The sequence below is a fragment of the Ooceraea biroi genome, chromosome 11 (genome assembly GCF_003672135.1).
Source record: "Ooceraea biroi isolate clonal line C1 chromosome 11, Obir_v5.4, whole genome shotgun sequence".
NCBI lineage: Eukaryota > Metazoa > Arthropoda > Insecta > Hymenoptera > Formicidae > Ooceraea > Ooceraea biroi.
Genome location: NC_039516.1, coordinates 11758189 through 11775313, shown reverse-complemented (window position 1 = coordinate 11775313; position 17125 = coordinate 11758189). Strand labels below are relative to the sequence as shown.

At 37.7% G+C, this 17125-nt stretch overlaps 5 protein-coding genes across 8 annotated transcripts; 3 read left to right on the top strand and 2 right to left on the bottom strand.

The window, feature by feature from the left end:
• The first annotated feature begins 186 nt into the window (after positions 1–186).
• On the top strand, positions 187–4607 carry LOC105278662 (gamma-tubulin complex component 3 homolog). 2 transcript variants are annotated; one of them, XR_893809.3, is made up of 12 exons: positions 187–498; positions 793–959; positions 1200–1329; positions 1391–1808; positions 1962–2464; positions 2659–2851; positions 2933–3137; positions 3228–3449; positions 3556–3687; positions 3775–4032; positions 4116–4386; positions 4481–4607. XR_893809.3 is itself a non-coding variant. In XM_011337891.3 (11 exons), the coding sequence occupies exons 1-11, from the start codon at positions 420–422 to the stop codon at positions 4290–4292; spliced, it is 2484 nt and encodes an 827-aa protein (XP_011336193.1). In that variant the 5' UTR covers positions 187–419; the 3' UTR covers positions 4293–4607. The 2 variants fall into 2 exon arrangements, 1 of the variants encoding a protein (XP_011336193.1); XM_011337891.3 differs by having other exon boundaries at positions 4116–4607.
• On the top strand, positions 4377–5509 carry LOC113562982. The gene has a single exon (XM_026973932.1). The coding sequence runs from the start codon at positions 4401–4403 to the stop codon at positions 5184–5186; it is 786 nt and encodes a 261-aa protein (XP_026829733.1). The 5' UTR covers positions 4377–4400; the 3' UTR covers positions 5187–5509.
• Positions 5510–5799: 290 nt separating this feature from the next.
• On the bottom strand, positions 5800–7687 carry LOC105278664 (rRNA methyltransferase 3, mitochondrial). The gene is made up of 4 exons (XM_026973931.1): positions 7154–7687; positions 6817–7055; positions 6532–6687; positions 5800–6457 (listed from the first exon to the last, which is right to left on the bottom strand). The coding sequence occupies exons 1-4, from the start codon at positions 7477–7479 to the stop codon at positions 5817–5819; spliced, it is 1362 nt and encodes a 453-aa protein (XP_026829732.1). The 5' UTR covers positions 7480–7687; the 3' UTR covers positions 5800–5816.
• Positions 7688–8114: 427 nt separating this feature from the next.
• On the top strand, positions 8115–12316 carry LOC105278663 (TAF5-like RNA polymerase II p300/CBP-associated factor-associated factor 65 kDa subunit 5L). 2 transcript variants are annotated; one of them, XM_011337894.3, is made up of 10 exons: positions 8115–8318; positions 8398–8555; positions 8723–9062; positions 9392–9624; positions 9708–9890; positions 9995–10147; positions 10295–10442; positions 10525–10693; positions 10780–10963; positions 11045–12316. In XM_011337894.3, the coding sequence occupies exons 1-10, from the start codon at positions 8244–8246 to the stop codon at positions 11163–11165; spliced, it is 1764 nt and encodes a 587-aa protein (XP_011336196.2). In that variant the 5' UTR covers positions 8115–8243; the 3' UTR covers positions 11166–12316. The 2 variants fall into 2 exon arrangements, with proteins under 2 accessions (XP_011336196.2, XP_011336195.2); XM_011337893.3 differs by having other exon boundaries at positions 11042–12316.
• LOC105278665 (exosome complex exonuclease RRP44) lies at positions 11997–16825 on the bottom strand. 2 transcript variants are annotated; one of them, XM_011337897.3, is made up of 15 exons: positions 16633–16825; positions 16171–16344; positions 15918–16075; positions 15661–15848; positions 15359–15585; positions 15006–15284; positions 14647–14931; positions 14326–14563; positions 13981–14239; positions 13635–13878; positions 13316–13536; positions 13044–13212; positions 12638–12916; positions 12318–12494; positions 11997–12153 (listed from the first exon to the last, which is right to left on the bottom strand). In XM_011337897.3, exons 1-14 carry the CDS (start codon positions 16684–16686, stop codon positions 12339–12341), a joined length of 2931 nt encoding a protein of 976 aa, XP_011336199.1. In that variant the 5' UTR covers positions 16687–16825; the 3' UTR covers positions 11997–12153; positions 12318–12338. The 2 variants fall into 2 exon arrangements, with proteins under 2 accessions (XP_011336199.1, XP_011336198.1); XM_011337896.3 differs by having other exon boundaries at positions 11997–12494.
• Between the last annotated feature and the right edge of the window lie 300 nt (positions 16826–17125).

Sequence of the window (17125 nt, the reverse complement as noted above, 5' to 3'; positions counted from 1 at the left end):
GAATTATAGGGATAACTCATGGCTCACGTGACAGCCAATCAACTCTCTACTATTTCAATGCTGCTGTCCACTGGTATAAATTTTTTAATGCTAGTCATTCTATATATATTGCTTGTCATAGGAGGTTAAGCTTGCCGCTTTAGCGTAAATATAAATTAAGGATTCCGAAGGGGACAGTCGTCGGGTGCGCAACGGTTGTTCCGAGTTTTCTTTTTTTCAACTTGTTATTTCGTATTTCGCATTTCACTCAGTTTTGCAATTGGCCGTATCGAACCTGAAAGGGATCGGGTGCCATTAAACACTAAGAAGAAGAAGAAGTAAATATAAACTGGATAACATCGTAAAGGATGAATATTATTTATCGTTTCTAGATGTGATATAATATAAAGTTTGTAACGAACGAATTGCATAAAACAACCATGAATCCCGCGGAAGCTGAAAACATTGCTGACTTGGTTCAGAATATGATTATTTCTTTGTGCGGTGAACAAAAACCAGGTTAGTGTCTCCGGAATTATAGTATTACAAAATTACGGCAATTTATATCGTTTGAAAATCGCATTACGTATTATCCTATTAACAAATTGATTATTTAAATATATATGAACGAATGTGTAAGATAAATATTAAATTGTTGTAAATATTTTATGTAGCAATTATCGACTTTTTGAAATTTGACATTACACGTAATTTGACATAATAAGACAATTCGTAGTACGTAAATTTGCAAATATTGGATCTTGTATGATGTTAACATATAATCCAATGTAATAACGTTTCCACATTTTATAGAATTAATCAGAAGATTTATGCGCTTTTCTCTTGGATTATTATCGTCCACTCAAGGCATAGAAATATTAAGAGAGGATGAAGTAACCGTAGCGACATGTATAAAGAGCAAATTATCACCACACGATGCAGTGCAATTCGATAAACTACATAATGACTTAAAAGATAGGGTAATGTAAAATAATAAAATATTTTATATAAAATAAATTTTAATAGTTTCATAATTTTTTCAAGTTTTCTGTTTTATAGTTATTTAAAAATTAATATTCGTATTATTTATCTTTTGGATTTTAAAAGATATTCAAATATTTCTATGTATTGTATATTTGCAGTGTGAGATATATGTTTGAAGAATTTTGAAACAATCTATAACTAAATAAATCTTTATAAAAATTGTTTGTTACATTTAGCTCCTGAAGAATCGTACAAGTATCCTGGTGTTTCTGCTAAACATGGGCCAGTCGGCGGACCAGATAAAGGATAGAATCTTTTCGTTTCCAGATATGAAATTCGGTTTAAGCCCGATCGCCTCCACCAGCGGTAAGAACAATATCAAAAGCGTTTATCGACGAATACTTTTCAAAACTGTTTTCACATTTAGGGCAGTCGTCGCAAACATCGTGCTCTCAGGCACAAATCGTGTCGCTGAACACGACGGAGACGAGTTCGAGGGGATTGCTGATAAATCCGAGTAAAATATTTAATGAGGAATGCATTTCGGAGGATGTGCTAGTTCAGGACTTGATATATTCCTTTCAAAGCGTTGAGGGGAAGGTATTGAAGCTGGATTCGAACTATGGCTTTCAAATCGATTCCATGATAAAGATTAATAGATCTCAGAGGCAGGCCGTTCTGAGATTGAGCGAGTTGGGGTACTTGCATAATGTGATACGGAAGGGGTTGGAGAGAATGTCGGTGGCCGGTGCGGGCAGAGTTGCCGATAGTTTTGTCGCTGCGTTGCACAAGGAATTGTCAGAGTATTACAGATTTATAGCTATAATGCAAGAGGAAGTAAACAGGTGATAATTAATTGGATTATCAGAAACAAAAAATAAATTTATATTGTTTTAAATAAATCATTTCCTTGGTTGAAAAAGAGTATGCTTAGAAAAAAAAATATATATATATACGTGATAAAATGTCATGTTTTATTGAAATATTTTATTGAACAGGTCGCAAAGTCAGATGGCCATGTACGGAGTTACGCTGTCACATTTACATCTCTGGACGTGCGATCCCTTGGAGAACCTGAAGTGGTTAGCGAGCATAGTACGAGCTTGCCAGGGCCAGAAGGGCGGCGCATTGGCGTCTACAGTTTACGAGTTCAGCTACCATGGTGACGCTGTCGTAAAGAATTTGGTGAAAAGAGTTCTGGAAAGCGTTTGCAATCCTTTGTACAATATGTTGATGAGATGGATTGCCGATGGGGAGCTGGACGATCCGTACAAAGAGTTCTTCATTCAAGCATGTGCTGACGTCGGCGGAGACAGAATGTGGCACGAGAAGTACCAAGTGAGAAATTCGATGGTGCCATCTTTCATTAGTAAAGCTCAGGCGAAGAAGATTCTTGGGACTGGAAAAAATATCAACTTCTTGCGTGAAGTTTGCAAAGACTTCTCGCCGTGGCAAGACAGGCACGCGGATATGTTCAGAAATAGCGAGGAGGAATATAATGGTTAGTAGTGTACACACACGATGATCAATTATTCCTACATTAACAAATTTTTTATATCGATTGACGATATTTTTTCTTTTAATAATTTATTCAAGAAATAATTTATTTAGAATTTATTAAAAATGTGATATAAAGTAAAATGCGTTACACAAAATGTTAGCAAACTCGGAACCATCTTATTCTTCCCTTTTCAGTTGAAGTTTTCTTCGACATGGATCCAGACAGTCGCTTGCAGACTATGATGGATGCCGCTTACAAGGAAACTTCAACGAGAGTCGTCGAGATCCTGACGAAGCAGTATCATCTAATGGATCACTTGCAGGGAATCAAAGGATACCTCTTACTTGGTCAGGGTCACTTCATTCAACATCTTATGCACCTGCTGGAGTAAGGACATCTTTTAGTAGCATTAGATCCTTGCATCTAACGTACATTTCAAACCCGAATAATCATTCCGATCATTTTCAGACCTGAACTAGCGAAACCAGCGAGTTCTTTGTACCCTCACAACATATCATCGATACTTGAAACTGCAATAAGAGCAACCAGTACAAAATTGGATGACTTGGACGTACAGAAACGCTTAGACGTCAGATTACTCGCCCCTTCGGAAAGCGAGACGGGATGGGACGTTTTCATTTTGGATTATAATATCGATGGCCCCATTGGCACGGTAAAGCATAACAAATTGCAATAGTATACTCGCAAAATTTCTTATTAATTCCTTAACGATCCCTCAACGCCTCTTATCCATTGCGTTTAGATTTTGGAGCCATGCAGGCAAACGTATCAAACGGTGTTCTTCGCGTTGTGGCGAGCGAAGAGGATGGAGTCGATCTTGTCCGCCATTTGGAAGCAACAGACAACGTCGGCCAAGATGTTTAGGAAGATGCCGGAGGTATTGCCGATCCAGAATCACATTCATCTGATTACCAGCAGCATGGTTCATCTGGTTCATCAGATGCAGTATTACTTTTTATTTGAGGTAACGTCGTTGTCTCAGTAAGTCGTATTAGTGATTAAGATTTCAATTAACTTATTCGTGGAAATTCTTACGGCAAATAATATTATTCATATTAATAATATTAAAGGTAATCGAATGTTCCTGGGATACGTTTGCGAAGCAACTCCTGCAGGCGACGTCCCTCGATGATATAATTGCGGCTCACAACCACTTTGTAGACTCCGTGAGATACGGCACGTTGTTAGACGAAAAGTCACAAGTGAGTATTACAGAAATTATGTTCATGCAAGTGCAACGCGTATAACGAGCATGCGATCTTTAATTCAATATTCCTGATCCGTTACAGGAACTTATGGATCATTTGCGCTCCGTCTACAGTCCGATCTTGGATCTGCAAAACCTCGAGGAGACTTTCCTCGCGCGTGCCACTCAGGAGTACGAGGCGAGAGCGAGTGCTGAGAATTTTGTGCAGTCGTACGAGCAAACGAAAAAGTGGGGCCGCACGAATAAGAAGGATCAGGCAGCCGTGGAACGAGAGGCGGCATTTGCAAAATATTTGAATACGCTGTCGATACAATTGAGACTGCTTTCGAGAACCTATCAGGTAATATAATGACGTAAAAAAACAAAAAATTTTGCACCCCTCTCGTTTTTAAAGGACGTGATAGAAAAATGTATTCCTTTCAGGACCGTGTAAAAAAGTTTTTGCTAATGCTTGCTTCCGCTGAAGATGCGTCGCTGCAGTTACTCAGCGTGCGATTAGACTTTAACGAGTATTACAAGAGTAAGGATAGCAGGCTAGTCGCGCCGTTAACGTATCAGCACCGTAGGCAAAGTGATCATACCTTTTTCGCATGCAAGTGACAGTCGGCAGGGGAAGACTCGTTAGAAACCTCGAGCCCGAGTCACCTTTCGAAATGCCATGTCCCAACCGAGCAGTACTCGCCCGACGTTAATAGTAAGGAAAAAAGCATGACTAATTTTCCCAATAATTGTCCACTCTCATTCTGTTCCCTGTATTGGCATCATGATACCACCGATTTCTTTTATAGACCACAATCATCCAAAATGGTGACAGATATTCACGATACTGTCGCCGCGAGCGACAAGAGAAGATGTAGAACCAATTTGCGAAACGCCGAGTTGAGTAAACGTACATTTCGAATATTTTTGGAAAAACAGATACTCTCGCACATGGAGATAGAGATTCAGAAAAATATCCACGAGGCACAGAGCCCGTTAACAGAGCCCGGCTTTCACGATAATAAAAGCAATTATTTTTCATTGAATCACGTTCGGCTAGCGCTTCCCCCATCGCAAACGATCACATCCGAGAGAAGGTCGTGCTTAAAAAATCATTTGAGTTTACCGGACTTGGGAACCGACCTTCTACCTCCTGGCGATAGAGCCACGAACGCCGGCAACTATGCTATTGTAAACTACGACACCGATTCTGAGATTAATGTGTGTGGTAATTTTTTTCGCAGCAAATCGAAGATTACTACTTACGCCATACCTGTATCTAATCAAAATAATTCGTGTCCTAAAGTGAACAAGGCATTTAATAAGGGCTCCGGCCATACGTTGATATATGATAACGGTCCGGAGTGGTTTCAGGATAATGAGACTGTGTCAGTCCATGGCTCTCTGCTAAGTGAGACTATTTCGGACGGTAGTACATATAGCACTGTAGACGCGAGAAACATCAATCGCAGACGATGTCGTTGGAGACGTATATTCTTTTGCTGCGTTAATTGAGTTTGGCACGCGTACTATTAATTAAAAAAAAGGAAAAAAAATTACTTTATTAGAAAATTATAATATAAAAGCTAATATTGACTGTCTCTCTCTCTCAGTAATGTTGACTTAGGATGCATCTATCTTCTAATATTTATGTATTTGCTGTATCTCTAGAGGCTTCATTTATATATAATAAGTTCTTTTTAAGTTTCACAATTATAATAGAATATAAAGCAAGATTTCTCTCTCTCTTTCTCTTTCTATATATATGTACATATATTATGTAAAAATTCCGTATATACTCCATAATTGTACAGAGATTAAAAAGCCTATATTTTTCACTTTTTAGTGTAAAGATTAGAATTTTAGATTCTAGTTTTAGACAATATAGGTTAGCATTTCTGTCACGCTTGATCGTAGCAGTATTATTTTTACTGTTTTTTGTTACAACACATTTTTGACGTAATAAACTCTAAAATGTTACAGTTCCATGCAGATATTGATAAGTAATGTTTGTATTAACGTTTTGTACTTTGAATGGCCTCTAAACTTATCTTTTCTCTTGTGTGACTGCAAGCAATAATAATTAGAGGAATTATAAAATACTCATCTGTGTGTATATACACACATATACATTTAAAGGCAATTTTATTCATCGTCGATGTTGCGAGTCGTAAATTGTTTTCTCATTTCAAACGTAACAATACCGACAGCTACGCCAACATTTAAGCTGTCGACGCCATTGGTTAACGGTACATTAACACGAGTGCAATTTCTGTCGCGAAGGAATTTGCAAGCATTGAGGCTTACGCCTTCAGTCTCTCCACCGATAACAAAAATCGCTTCTCTTTTTGTGAAATCTAACGTATAATAAGGTACAACTGGAAATTGAGACATTATTTTGTTCACTACCGATCTGACTTGCGCAGTTGGTTTTTTCGGTTTAGCTAGCAGTTGGTCTATCTCTTCGTTCTTGCTGTTACCAATGTTATTGTGTGAATCGTCCTCATTTGTATCTTTATTCTCGATGAAATCCTCCGAGCCGATAAAATCCTCCGATCCGATGGGATCCTCGGATTCGATGGAAGTGTCCGTACATGATTCTTGAATCCCTCTTTGATCTTCGAACTCGCTCTCATACGTTATATTGTTGTCCGCTAGAAAAATCTTCGCCTCTTCTTTTATTAACGAAGGAATTTCGTTCCACGACAGATTTTTAGATATAGGTAAGCGGAAGTGTGCGCCTACAGCACTGCGCAGTACCTTGGGGTCCCACAGGTCTACGCATCCTGAAATAGGAAAAATTGTTTGAAATTTCTGTTTGTGGTATAACAGTATTATTGTAATGGTGACTGTAAATTACCTTTCATTAACAATAATCTTTCGCAACCAACTGCCGCAGCGGCTCTAATAATAGTTCCCAAATTTCCAGGTTCTCTGATGTTATCACAAATAATGGTCAGTGGTATAGCATCAATTGGAGGCTCCTTGTCCTTTATATCCGGGATATCAAAAATTCCTACATCAAAAACGACATGATTTGTATTATATATATATATATATATAATTTATGAAAAAATTTATGAAAAATTAAAATATATATATATATTTTAATCTTTCATAAATCTTTTTTACTTAAAATATTTACCGAGTATTCCGGGAGAAGTTGTCAAGTTGGACCACAACTGAATTGTGCGATATGGAATTTTATACAATTTCACATCATCAGGAAGCGACAATGGCAATATATCGGACACTCTACTGAAGAATACTATTTTTGGTACAACTTTCGCTTCCATTGCATCTTTGATCAAGCGAAAGCCTTCCAGCAACATCAGACTGTTTTTCCCTCTTAACTTGCTTGTTTTAGTCTTCAACATTAGAGAACTGAAATTGACAAAATACATATGTATGTTTTACAATTTTAATAACATAGTAATAAGTGGACCAATTAATAGCCATGTTAGCCAAGTAGCATTATATACCTCATAATCTTACTGTCCGCTTCGAGAGCTGTGTACATTGGCTCGTCGTCAGCTTTCTCTTTACTTGTATCTCTCTTCTTCTCTGGTGCTTTGGGTCTGTGATTACGTGTTTTGTACGTGTAAACTTTTTGTCTTTTAGTTCTACTTTCAGTTACAGTAGGTTTTCTACCATCAAAAAGCTCGTCTTCATTGACAATCGCAACAGGTCTCCTACTAGACCACTTAGTACTATATCTGCATGGTATTGCTGGTTTTAAATTGATTGTTTTCAATATTTCTACACTGTGAAACGACCTAAGCGACAAATGCACAATGTTCCGCAACATTTCTGATAGTTGGCTTAAAAATGTTATTTAATATTTATAAACTTAATTACTTAACTACTTAATTATTACAATATCTTGATTGAATGTATTATATACTGTTTTTCTATCGTTAATACAATCGTCGTTATTTTATCATTTATAACATAAGCATCGAAACTTCTTAATCTCTCACACTGCCAAGTTTTGAAGGTTATGTACAATTGCGGAGGTTAGGAATGACCGGCGTGGGAGCGTGATGCGTACGCGAGTTGGTCGGTATTAAAGTCCGTTCTTATTACGAGATGGCTTCAAGACTATCTTTTAGATACTAATACAGCTATCTGATTGGCTAACAACGAACAAACTGTGAATATCAGCCTTAAATTTTTCACGTATACATGGTAGTGTAGTGAATGCAGTAACGTATGTAAAAAGATGATAGGGACGCAACAGTTTTAACGGAATTTGACAAGCGATTAGGTTATGTTAAATTAGACAAATAGACGTGGAAAAGTGAGTACTGTAATATCTAGGTTAATTTGACTTTGTCACTCTCTTGAATAACAATGTTCGATAAAAATTTCATCGAATCGTTCTACACGTCACACCCTTTTTCAGGTTAAATCCGTTACTGAGAGCGCGCTCGCGCGCATACGCAAGAAGACCAGCCCGACTTGACGTGATTGGTTTAGGAACGCTGTTATGCGATTGTCACGCATTTATGTTTGAACCGTGTTGGAAGACGCTGCAGGACGTCGTCGAGATTGTCTCAACGCTTGGGCTTCATGAAGATGAAGCGTATGAAAAATGAAGTAATCAGCGCGACAATCGATTCTTACTTGAAGAGACGGCACTATCAGGTGGAGAGTTGTATTTTTACGAGTCTCCCTGCGTTTCCGAAGGTATCGCTACCCAGTTGTCATAACCTTGCTGTTGTAGGTCAACGACGTGTTTTGTAAGGGCGATCAGCTATTCTGCCAAAACAGCGAGCAAATGACGTTAAGCACTACTGCCGAGTGCGGTACTTCTAGAGATAACTCAATTGTCTTCAGTGCCATTACCATTGATATTACTGCAGCGGACCAAGCTTATCAGCGGTGAGGTTCGCTGATTGTTAAAACTCTCTTTCTGGATCGAACAGTATGACAGTTTGCCCGATCTAAGAGACTAAATACCGTTTTACTTGTATTGATTTATACAGGCAAAATGTGTTTGATCGTACACGCTTCGCGCAATCTTAACTTTGTTGCAATTTTTTTTTCAGATTGAAGAAATGTGTGAATGTTATACTTGACGAAAAAATAAAAGTGGAGTTGCAAGGGCTTTTGTACCCGATATTTTGTCACCTGTACCTGGAGATCTTACACGCCGGCAATCGACAGGCGGCGATACAATTTCTGAAAGCACACCAGAATGAATTTGTCAGTGACACGGAGAAGGACTTCCTGGAGGAATTATCCAGCGTATTTTCGGTCCAGGATATCGAACTGAGACCTTTGGTGAATGCGTTCAGAACTAGAAAGTATAAGGTGGACCTGTCTGAATTAGCTCACATTTGGCTACGACAATATCTTGCAAAGTATGGACATATAATAGTAATGCAGGTAAATTTGTTTAATTGTATTTTTGTCTAACTATTTTGTGGGGTGCACAGTTCATAGAAATTTATCACTAACATTCGGGGTTTTTGCATTAACTTTCTGCCAGTTTAAAAGTTAATTTTAAAATAATATTTAAGTATTAAAATAATATATATTGATAGTATGAAAGTGTTTGTTTTATATTGTACACATTTACCTTTTTAAAAATAATTTTTTAAAATAATTTTGTTAAATAGATAAATAAATACACTTGTTTTTGTTGGTAAAAGGAATGGACTGATTTAGATAAATGTAAACTTGTAAAGCTTAAGCTTGCTATAATTGTTTTTCAGATCATTAATACACACGTCACAATAATCCAAAAGGCAGACAATCCTCAAATAGACGGTGAAGTACACGAGGAGAAGAGTCAAAGGTACGAAGTGGGTATCAATGGACACGTGGAGCAACCGTCTGGCACTGGCGTTGACCGTGAAATGAGGGAGTTGCAGGAATCCATACGGTTAATACGAAACAATGCACATCAGCCACTAAGAATATTCACCGTAAAAAATTCTATAGAAAAGTGAGTAGAATTGTGAATCCTTAATCTTAGAATTGTATATCCTTAATCTGTTACTTGACACATTACCTCTGCTTATATCGTAGTGCAAGTTCCGCTCTCATTGCGCCCAAGATGGATAAATTAGCTGTAGGCTTCGGTACAGCCGAGATACGCTTATGGGGTATAGGCGATACGGTCTTAGTTAAATCGAAAGATAAGCAAATGCATATTCCATTTCCCTGTGATGCGTCTCCGTCTTATCGAAGTACCGAGCAAGAAAACGCGATGTAAGTTGCAACTGCATTTCTATAAGTGTACATGTCGTTTCATGTACGTATGCTCTTTGATTGATGTAGTGATGAAATATAATTACGTGATTGTGTGACAACAGAAGCGAAGCGGGAGCGATAGTATTAAGAGGACACACGGACGTAGTACACGATCTAAGGTTTATTCCAGAGTGTGATATTCTGCTTTCTGCATCAAGCGACAAGGACATGAGAGCATGGAGACTGAATGATTATTCATGCGCGGCAATATATAGGTAAGCTAACTGTATTATATATTTCCACGAATCACCATCTGATTTCAATGAATTTCAATGAATCGATGAAGAGAAAAAGAAAGAAAGAGAGAGAAGACGCAATAGAAATTTTATACGGTGTATGACAGCGTTTCTTTCCGATTGCAGTGGTCACAGTTACCCAATATGGTGCATGGATACAAGTGTGTTCAATTTATACACCGCCACGGGTTCACACGACAGAACTGCCAAATTATGGTCATTGGACAGGACGTTTCCCTTGAGAATATATGCTGGTCATTTTTTAGATGTTAATGTACGAGTCATCATCATTATCATTATCAGCTTATTTTTTTTGCTTCCCCAGCATCTTAACATACCAGCCTGCATTCTTTCAGTGCATAAAATTTCACCCAAACGCCCGGTACTTAGCGACCGGTTCTGCGGACAAAACTGTGAGATTATGGGCCAAGGATGATGGGAATCTGTTGCGGGTGTATGTTGGAGCTCAATCGCCTATTTACACTTTAGCTTTTAGTCCAGATGGGAAGTATCTGGCTGCCGCAGGTAATTACACGGAAAAGCATTTTTAAATGAAAAAAAAATTAAAAATATATTTAAAATATTGCTTATCGCAAACGACGTTCCTTTAGGTGATGACAAATCCATATCAATATGGGATTTAGCATCAAATGCGTTATTGACCGAACTGAAGGGCCATAAGGACACGGTGATGAATGTAGACTGGAGCTTGGACGGTCAATACATCGCTAGCGCGAGCATAGATGGGATTGTACGGTTGTGGCCTACTCAAGATTTTATCAATACTCTGAACGGGTATGCATCCTTCAAATTTGTTCCCGCCGCAAATTTTATTGAACTTGTTTTATTATATTATCTAAAATCTTTTTGCAGCAGTTCATCAAACGCAATGTCACAATTGGAAGCGCCGCAAGTATATTCAACGTGTTGTTCAAGTATTCTTTCATTGAATTATTATAAGAAGAATAACTCGTTAATTTGTATTGGCACAGCGTAAGACTTTTACTATTTATTACCGTTAAATTCGTTTTTTATTTGTACAATTTAGCGAAAAACCTTTTTGGTGAAATTTAACTAAAAAAAAGAACTGCTTATATTATCCATTTTTAAATTAAATGCATTTTTTGTTCTCTTCCGGTGAGAAATGCAAATACATTACCGTTTCAGTGTAATGTTTGTAATTGAATTTTTATTACATATGTAATCGTAATCCACTGTGTTTTAATGGACGTCACTTTTATCATGGAAATTTTATTCTTCTTTTTTATAATTTTTCATTTTAACTTGTTTTTTTTTCGTATTAATTATTTCTCATCTTAAACGTGATTGACATTTTATTATTACATCAAGTGATTCCATTATATCAAATATTACTCCTACGAATCTCTTTTATTATTTATTAGTTTGGAACAAGTAAAGAGTCTCTCTGAAGATGTTTGAGAATTTCAAAGTATTCTACACATTCTCAAATAAGAAGTAATAGCCATGTTAAGATTATTATCCAAGATTATTCAGTATTAATGGAAAAAGTACAAAGTGTGTAAATGTATCGTTAGATGAAGTGACTTATCTTACAATTTGCGAGACGCCTATAGTACAATATTTTATAAATAATATAAATATATTTGAATATCTAGCAGTACTAGCGTAGGAGGTGTATCTAAAATATTAGCAAGAATATTACTTCTTATTTAAGCATGGCAACACATACGTGCGCGCGATAAAAAAAATCTTTAACTATACAGATTTCATATTTATTAAGATTACATATATTCATGGATAATATAAGTTCACTTTCAGTCATTATTTGAAAATTGGAATCATTTTCTTTTTTTTATTCGTAATGTCAGTTTGTTTATTTGCGATAATGTGCTGATCATTTTATACATTTCTTGTGACAAAGAAAATGCTGTAATAATTCAGTGAGGGAAAGTCAGGCATTACGTTTTGCCGTAAATGCGTCGTAAGTTTTCTCTGGGAATAATCTATAACAATAGGTCATTGACAATTTTTCTTGTCTTGTTATAAAGACTTTGTAAATTGTGAATAATGTCAAATAGGAAGATAATACAGTTTTTATAAAAACAATCGTGTGTTCTTATAATAAGAATATGTGTACAAAAATATAATATATAATTTCGCATCACACCTGACGAAGGCACGAATGTTCTCAATTCTTCTTTTTCTTCTTCTTCTTTCCTGTTTTACTTTGACCGTTAGTTGACTCTTGTGCAGCTTCCACCTTTCGTTTTAACGCTTCCTTCGTAGAATTTTCTTCAGTAGCACTGACATCTCTGCTTAATGGAGGAACGCTAAAGTCTGGAATCTGAAAAATCGAACGAAAGTAAAAATCACTTTTTCTTACGTTATAACTACATCGAAATGCAAACATATTCTAATTGTTGCTGTAGCTATATTGAATTGTACAGGCAAAAAAAAGATAAGCTAGTTTTTCCTCGTGCCTCCTACCTCTGGCTTTACGAGTTTAAAGATTAACTTCTCGTGTTGAACATTGGATCTGTCCAAACTCATTTGTACTATAATAAGATCGAATGCTCGAAACACGATGTCTCCGCAGGTCTGAGATTGGTCCTCCGAATTGTACGTAAATGTGACAGAGGATGTACCAGGATTATTAAGGTATAACGTTCCTTCCAAGCCGTACTTCGGTATAAGCACTTGCAGAGCATTTTTTCGTACAAAAAGAATGTAGCCTTCCTCATCCTGAACTTTGTTGCGGAAAAATAGCTGTGAAGTAAGCATCGAAAATGCAATTTTTCATAAATAACGTTTTATAGAGAATTCCGAAAATAGAAGAAAAATATTAAAAATATTTAAAGGCAGGATATGGAGTTTTACAATAAATTGTGCTAACATGTGTGTGAAGTGCGACTGAGGCTCGGCCAGCGTACTGCGCCATTCGATTGCGATAATTCAGATTATGACACAATATGTGATTCTTCTTCTTGTCCAATAATTCTGGATAAGTCGCATCGGCTCCGATACATACGGCTAACAGTCGATGCACAATGATATCGGCGTATCTTCAAGATAGCAAAAAAAAACAGAAAATTATTTTAAGAATTATTTTACAAATTAATTTTTAAGATCGATTTATCTTTAAGAATCTGCAGACTGATGACTCACCTTCGAATGGGGGACGTGAAATGCGTGTAAATCGGGCACGCCAATCCGTAGTGCGCAAATTCTTCCAGCTGATGCATTCCACTGATAAAATACACTGCTTGCAGCATGCACCGCGTGGCTAATATTCTCAACATTGTGTTGAAGTAAGGGTTCGATTCCTTTCTGGCTTCTTCCAGCGACCGCGCCAATTCCTTACCGGTAGTTGTGTTGATGAAGAAGCCCTACAATTGGTTTTGAGACATCACGGTCGTTGTGCATCAATGCGTACTGCATGAACAATTATCTTGATATCGAATATAATAGTAAACTGAAATAATACCTGATGTCTCGCAGCTTTAACTAGTGGCTCGAAATTGCTCTGTGGTGGTTCGGGGTGTCTCCTGAGCATGGCGCATTCCGGGAATTCCGCCAGTATCTTCTCAGCGACGCTGATGTTTGCGAGCAACATGAATTCCTCCACCATCGAATTAGTCTCCCTCACTTTCTTCGCTTCCACATCAATAGGATCGTGCGTCTCGCTGTCTACTTGGAAACGTATCTCCGGCGATGCTAGAGTTAAAGCACTGCGAACACACAAGGAATCTTTGTATTATTATCGAAGGATTTTATTGGTAGAAATAATAGCGCTATTACAATTCAGTACAAGTATTGTGACAAAAACGTACCCATTTTCTAAGCGTTTCTTCTTTAATTTCTTCGCTAGCTGATTTAGTCCTCTTAATGAGGATGCAATGGCATCCTGCTGAGTGGCATCGTCGATCCTCAATTGTGCTTCCTCGTATGTCATCGCTTGACGCGAGCAAATTATCGATTTGCAGAATCTCGTGCTGACTATGTTCGCGTCGGGGCTGATCTCCCACATGCAAGAAAATGCAAATCGTTCCTCTTTACCTCGCAGGGAGCAAAGATTCGAGCTGAGTAATTCTAAAATAAACATGTTTTAGACTATATATTTTTTTTCTGCTACATAATACTATCTTAATAAATACATAAAGTGCTTTTGTTTCTACCTGGTACCATGTCTATTCGTTTGTCGACGAGGTACACAGTGGTAGCGCGTAAAGCCGCCTCTTTGTCCAGCGCAGTCCCAGGCCTTATGAAGTGTGACACATCTGCGATGTGTACACCGACGTCGAAATTGCCGTTCGGCAAACCTCTGCAATGCAATGCATCGTCAATGTCCGTGCAGCCCGGCGGGTCCACGGAGCAGATATCCAGGTGTCGCAGATCTTCCCTTTGCGCAACATCCTGTAGATTTACATGGAAACATAAATAGCACGAATCATTTTATTAAGCATTAGGATTGGCGCTTTTATCAGTTTAAAGCTTACCGCTTCTGTGATGACCCACGGCAGCTGCGGCAGAAAGCTGAGGACAGCCTCGGAGAAACGACTGTGCGGGACGTCGTGCTCCAAGAGCAGAACCTCGTTCTCCGTGTCCTTGTCTCCTATATTACCGAGCGCGCGTACAAAGTGGCCGAGCGGATATCTCGAATTTCGCGGCCACGAGTCCAGGGCGACGATGATTCTCTGCTTGCTCAGGATCTCAGCTTGTCTAGTCTCTATTCGGATTTTTGGGATCTTTCTCTCGGCCGGAACAAACAGATGACGTACATTCTGTAAATTGATAAAAGTCTAACGGTAACGGGACGCAAAAGCTATTTTAATTATGTGATAAGGAAAATTCTTACCCCTTTAATTGCACTCGGCTGCAATATTCCACAGTACTGTCTCCATTTCCTCCTGATAATACCGACAATTTTGCCTGTCGGTACTTCCTCTTTTATCTTTGCCAGATTCTGCTTAGTCAATATCTTTTCATCCTCCGGAACGTCATCGGCGTCCGCACCTTCCTCGTCCTGCAGAACGATTTCGCTCGGCGACGACCACTGATCATCCGGTAAGATTTCCACGGCGACTACGTCGCCATCAACCGCCCTGTTCAGATTAGTCCGTCCTTGCACAAATATCTAAGACGATAAAAATAGCGCAATAAAATATGCGTTGAAGACCGAGAGAGAATTCGTGATAGTGCATATCTTACCGGCTTGTCTCTTCCCTCAACATTGACGTTCCCTTCGAGGAAATTTTCCCTCGACGGCAAGAACGTCCCTTGTAACAATCTGCCGGACGAGATGCCGTCGTGCACCTCTGCAGGCGTCAGGTGACAAGGGAACAATTCCCGGCTCTGGGTGTCCAAGACGTAAGAACGCTTACATAATTTGTCCAGTAGGAAACTTGAATTCTCCAACGATGCAATATAATCTTCCACTGCGAAAAACACAGGTTACCTTTTATGTGCTAACGGCATAGTTCATACTAAATAATAAGACGAGGCATATTTACTCGATACAGCAGTTATGTTGTCTTCAGCTGCACGAGTCTTATTTTCCACATCGTCTGTCAGCAGGACAACCTTCACACTGGAGTTACTAGATGCCAAATGATTATTGTACCACTTCACTGCGACTCGTATTGCTCTGTCATTACGATCGTTCATCTTTTCACCCGGTTTTCTTTCGATATAAGTCTCCCTAAAAGTAATGTGTAAAGTATTTCCTTTTTTCTTTAATTACATGTCGTAAACTAAGTATTGTACATACTGATGATGTTCGTTGATAAACACAAAGAATCTCCGTTTCTGGTCTCCTATGATGTTCTTTAGCTTCTTGTATACAGTGGAACTCCTGTGGCGAATTTCTTGCAGCACCGTTTGCAGAATAATTACGTTGGTAATAACATCTTCTTCCAATATATCAATCTACAATTAAGGAACAAATTATATTTTAATAACGTAATATGAAACCTTTGGAAACGTAAAAGAAATAACATTACATTTGCTGTAATAACACTTACCTGATCCAGAATTATATTTGTATCGAGTACAAGGAAATATGGAGTTGGAAGTAAAGAAGACTTTGCACCAGCATTTTCTTCATCCAACACCATGTCTCGAGGCCTTGATTTACATTTCTCACAGGCATTAGAGCCGCAATAAATATCATCCCTGAGATAGTGTTCTCTGACGGTCTAATACAAGGATAAATAATATTTGTTGGTTTTAATAATTTTAATTGAATACTTTGGAATAAATAAAATAATGTAAAAATCGTAATTTTGTAATTTGACATATTTTATTTTTAAATGTTAGCTAACGTAACTAAATATTTTATATTTTGAAAAAAAGTAAATTTACATAAATTATGTTAAATGGAATAGGAATACGTTGCATCTGGAGTTATTACGTTTAATTTCATTGTTATTTATGCAAAGCTTTCCACAAATTTAGAAAATAAATTATGTTTCATAGCACCATACCTTAAATACATTCCCTCCCTTCGTTCTCCTGAAAAACACCTTTGTTGTTAACATATTTAGGGCTGTCTATGCACGTTCATTTAAATACTGTTTTAACAGTAATGACGTATAAAACAAGTTATTTTAACAAATTTTTCTAATGTGTCCACGCCACAATCATATATTTTTTACGGTTAGAAAATCGATTTCTTGGAGCGAAACTAAAAGTCACTAGATGCACAGTCACTAGACATAAAGTCACTAGACGTATGTCTAGGGACTTTAACGAAACGGACATTAAGGTGCTTTTTCATGCTGACGCCCGACGCTCATTTTTAGCGTCAAAACAGATCATGTGATCAAGGCATCTATCACGTAACTTTTCCCCTAGGATGGAAAATGAAAAATGAAAATTTCTTCATTTCAGCAGCAAATCATAACGTAAAAGTTCACGCGAAATTTTCATTTTTAATTTTCCATCCTAGGGGAAAAGTTACGTGATAAATGCCCATAA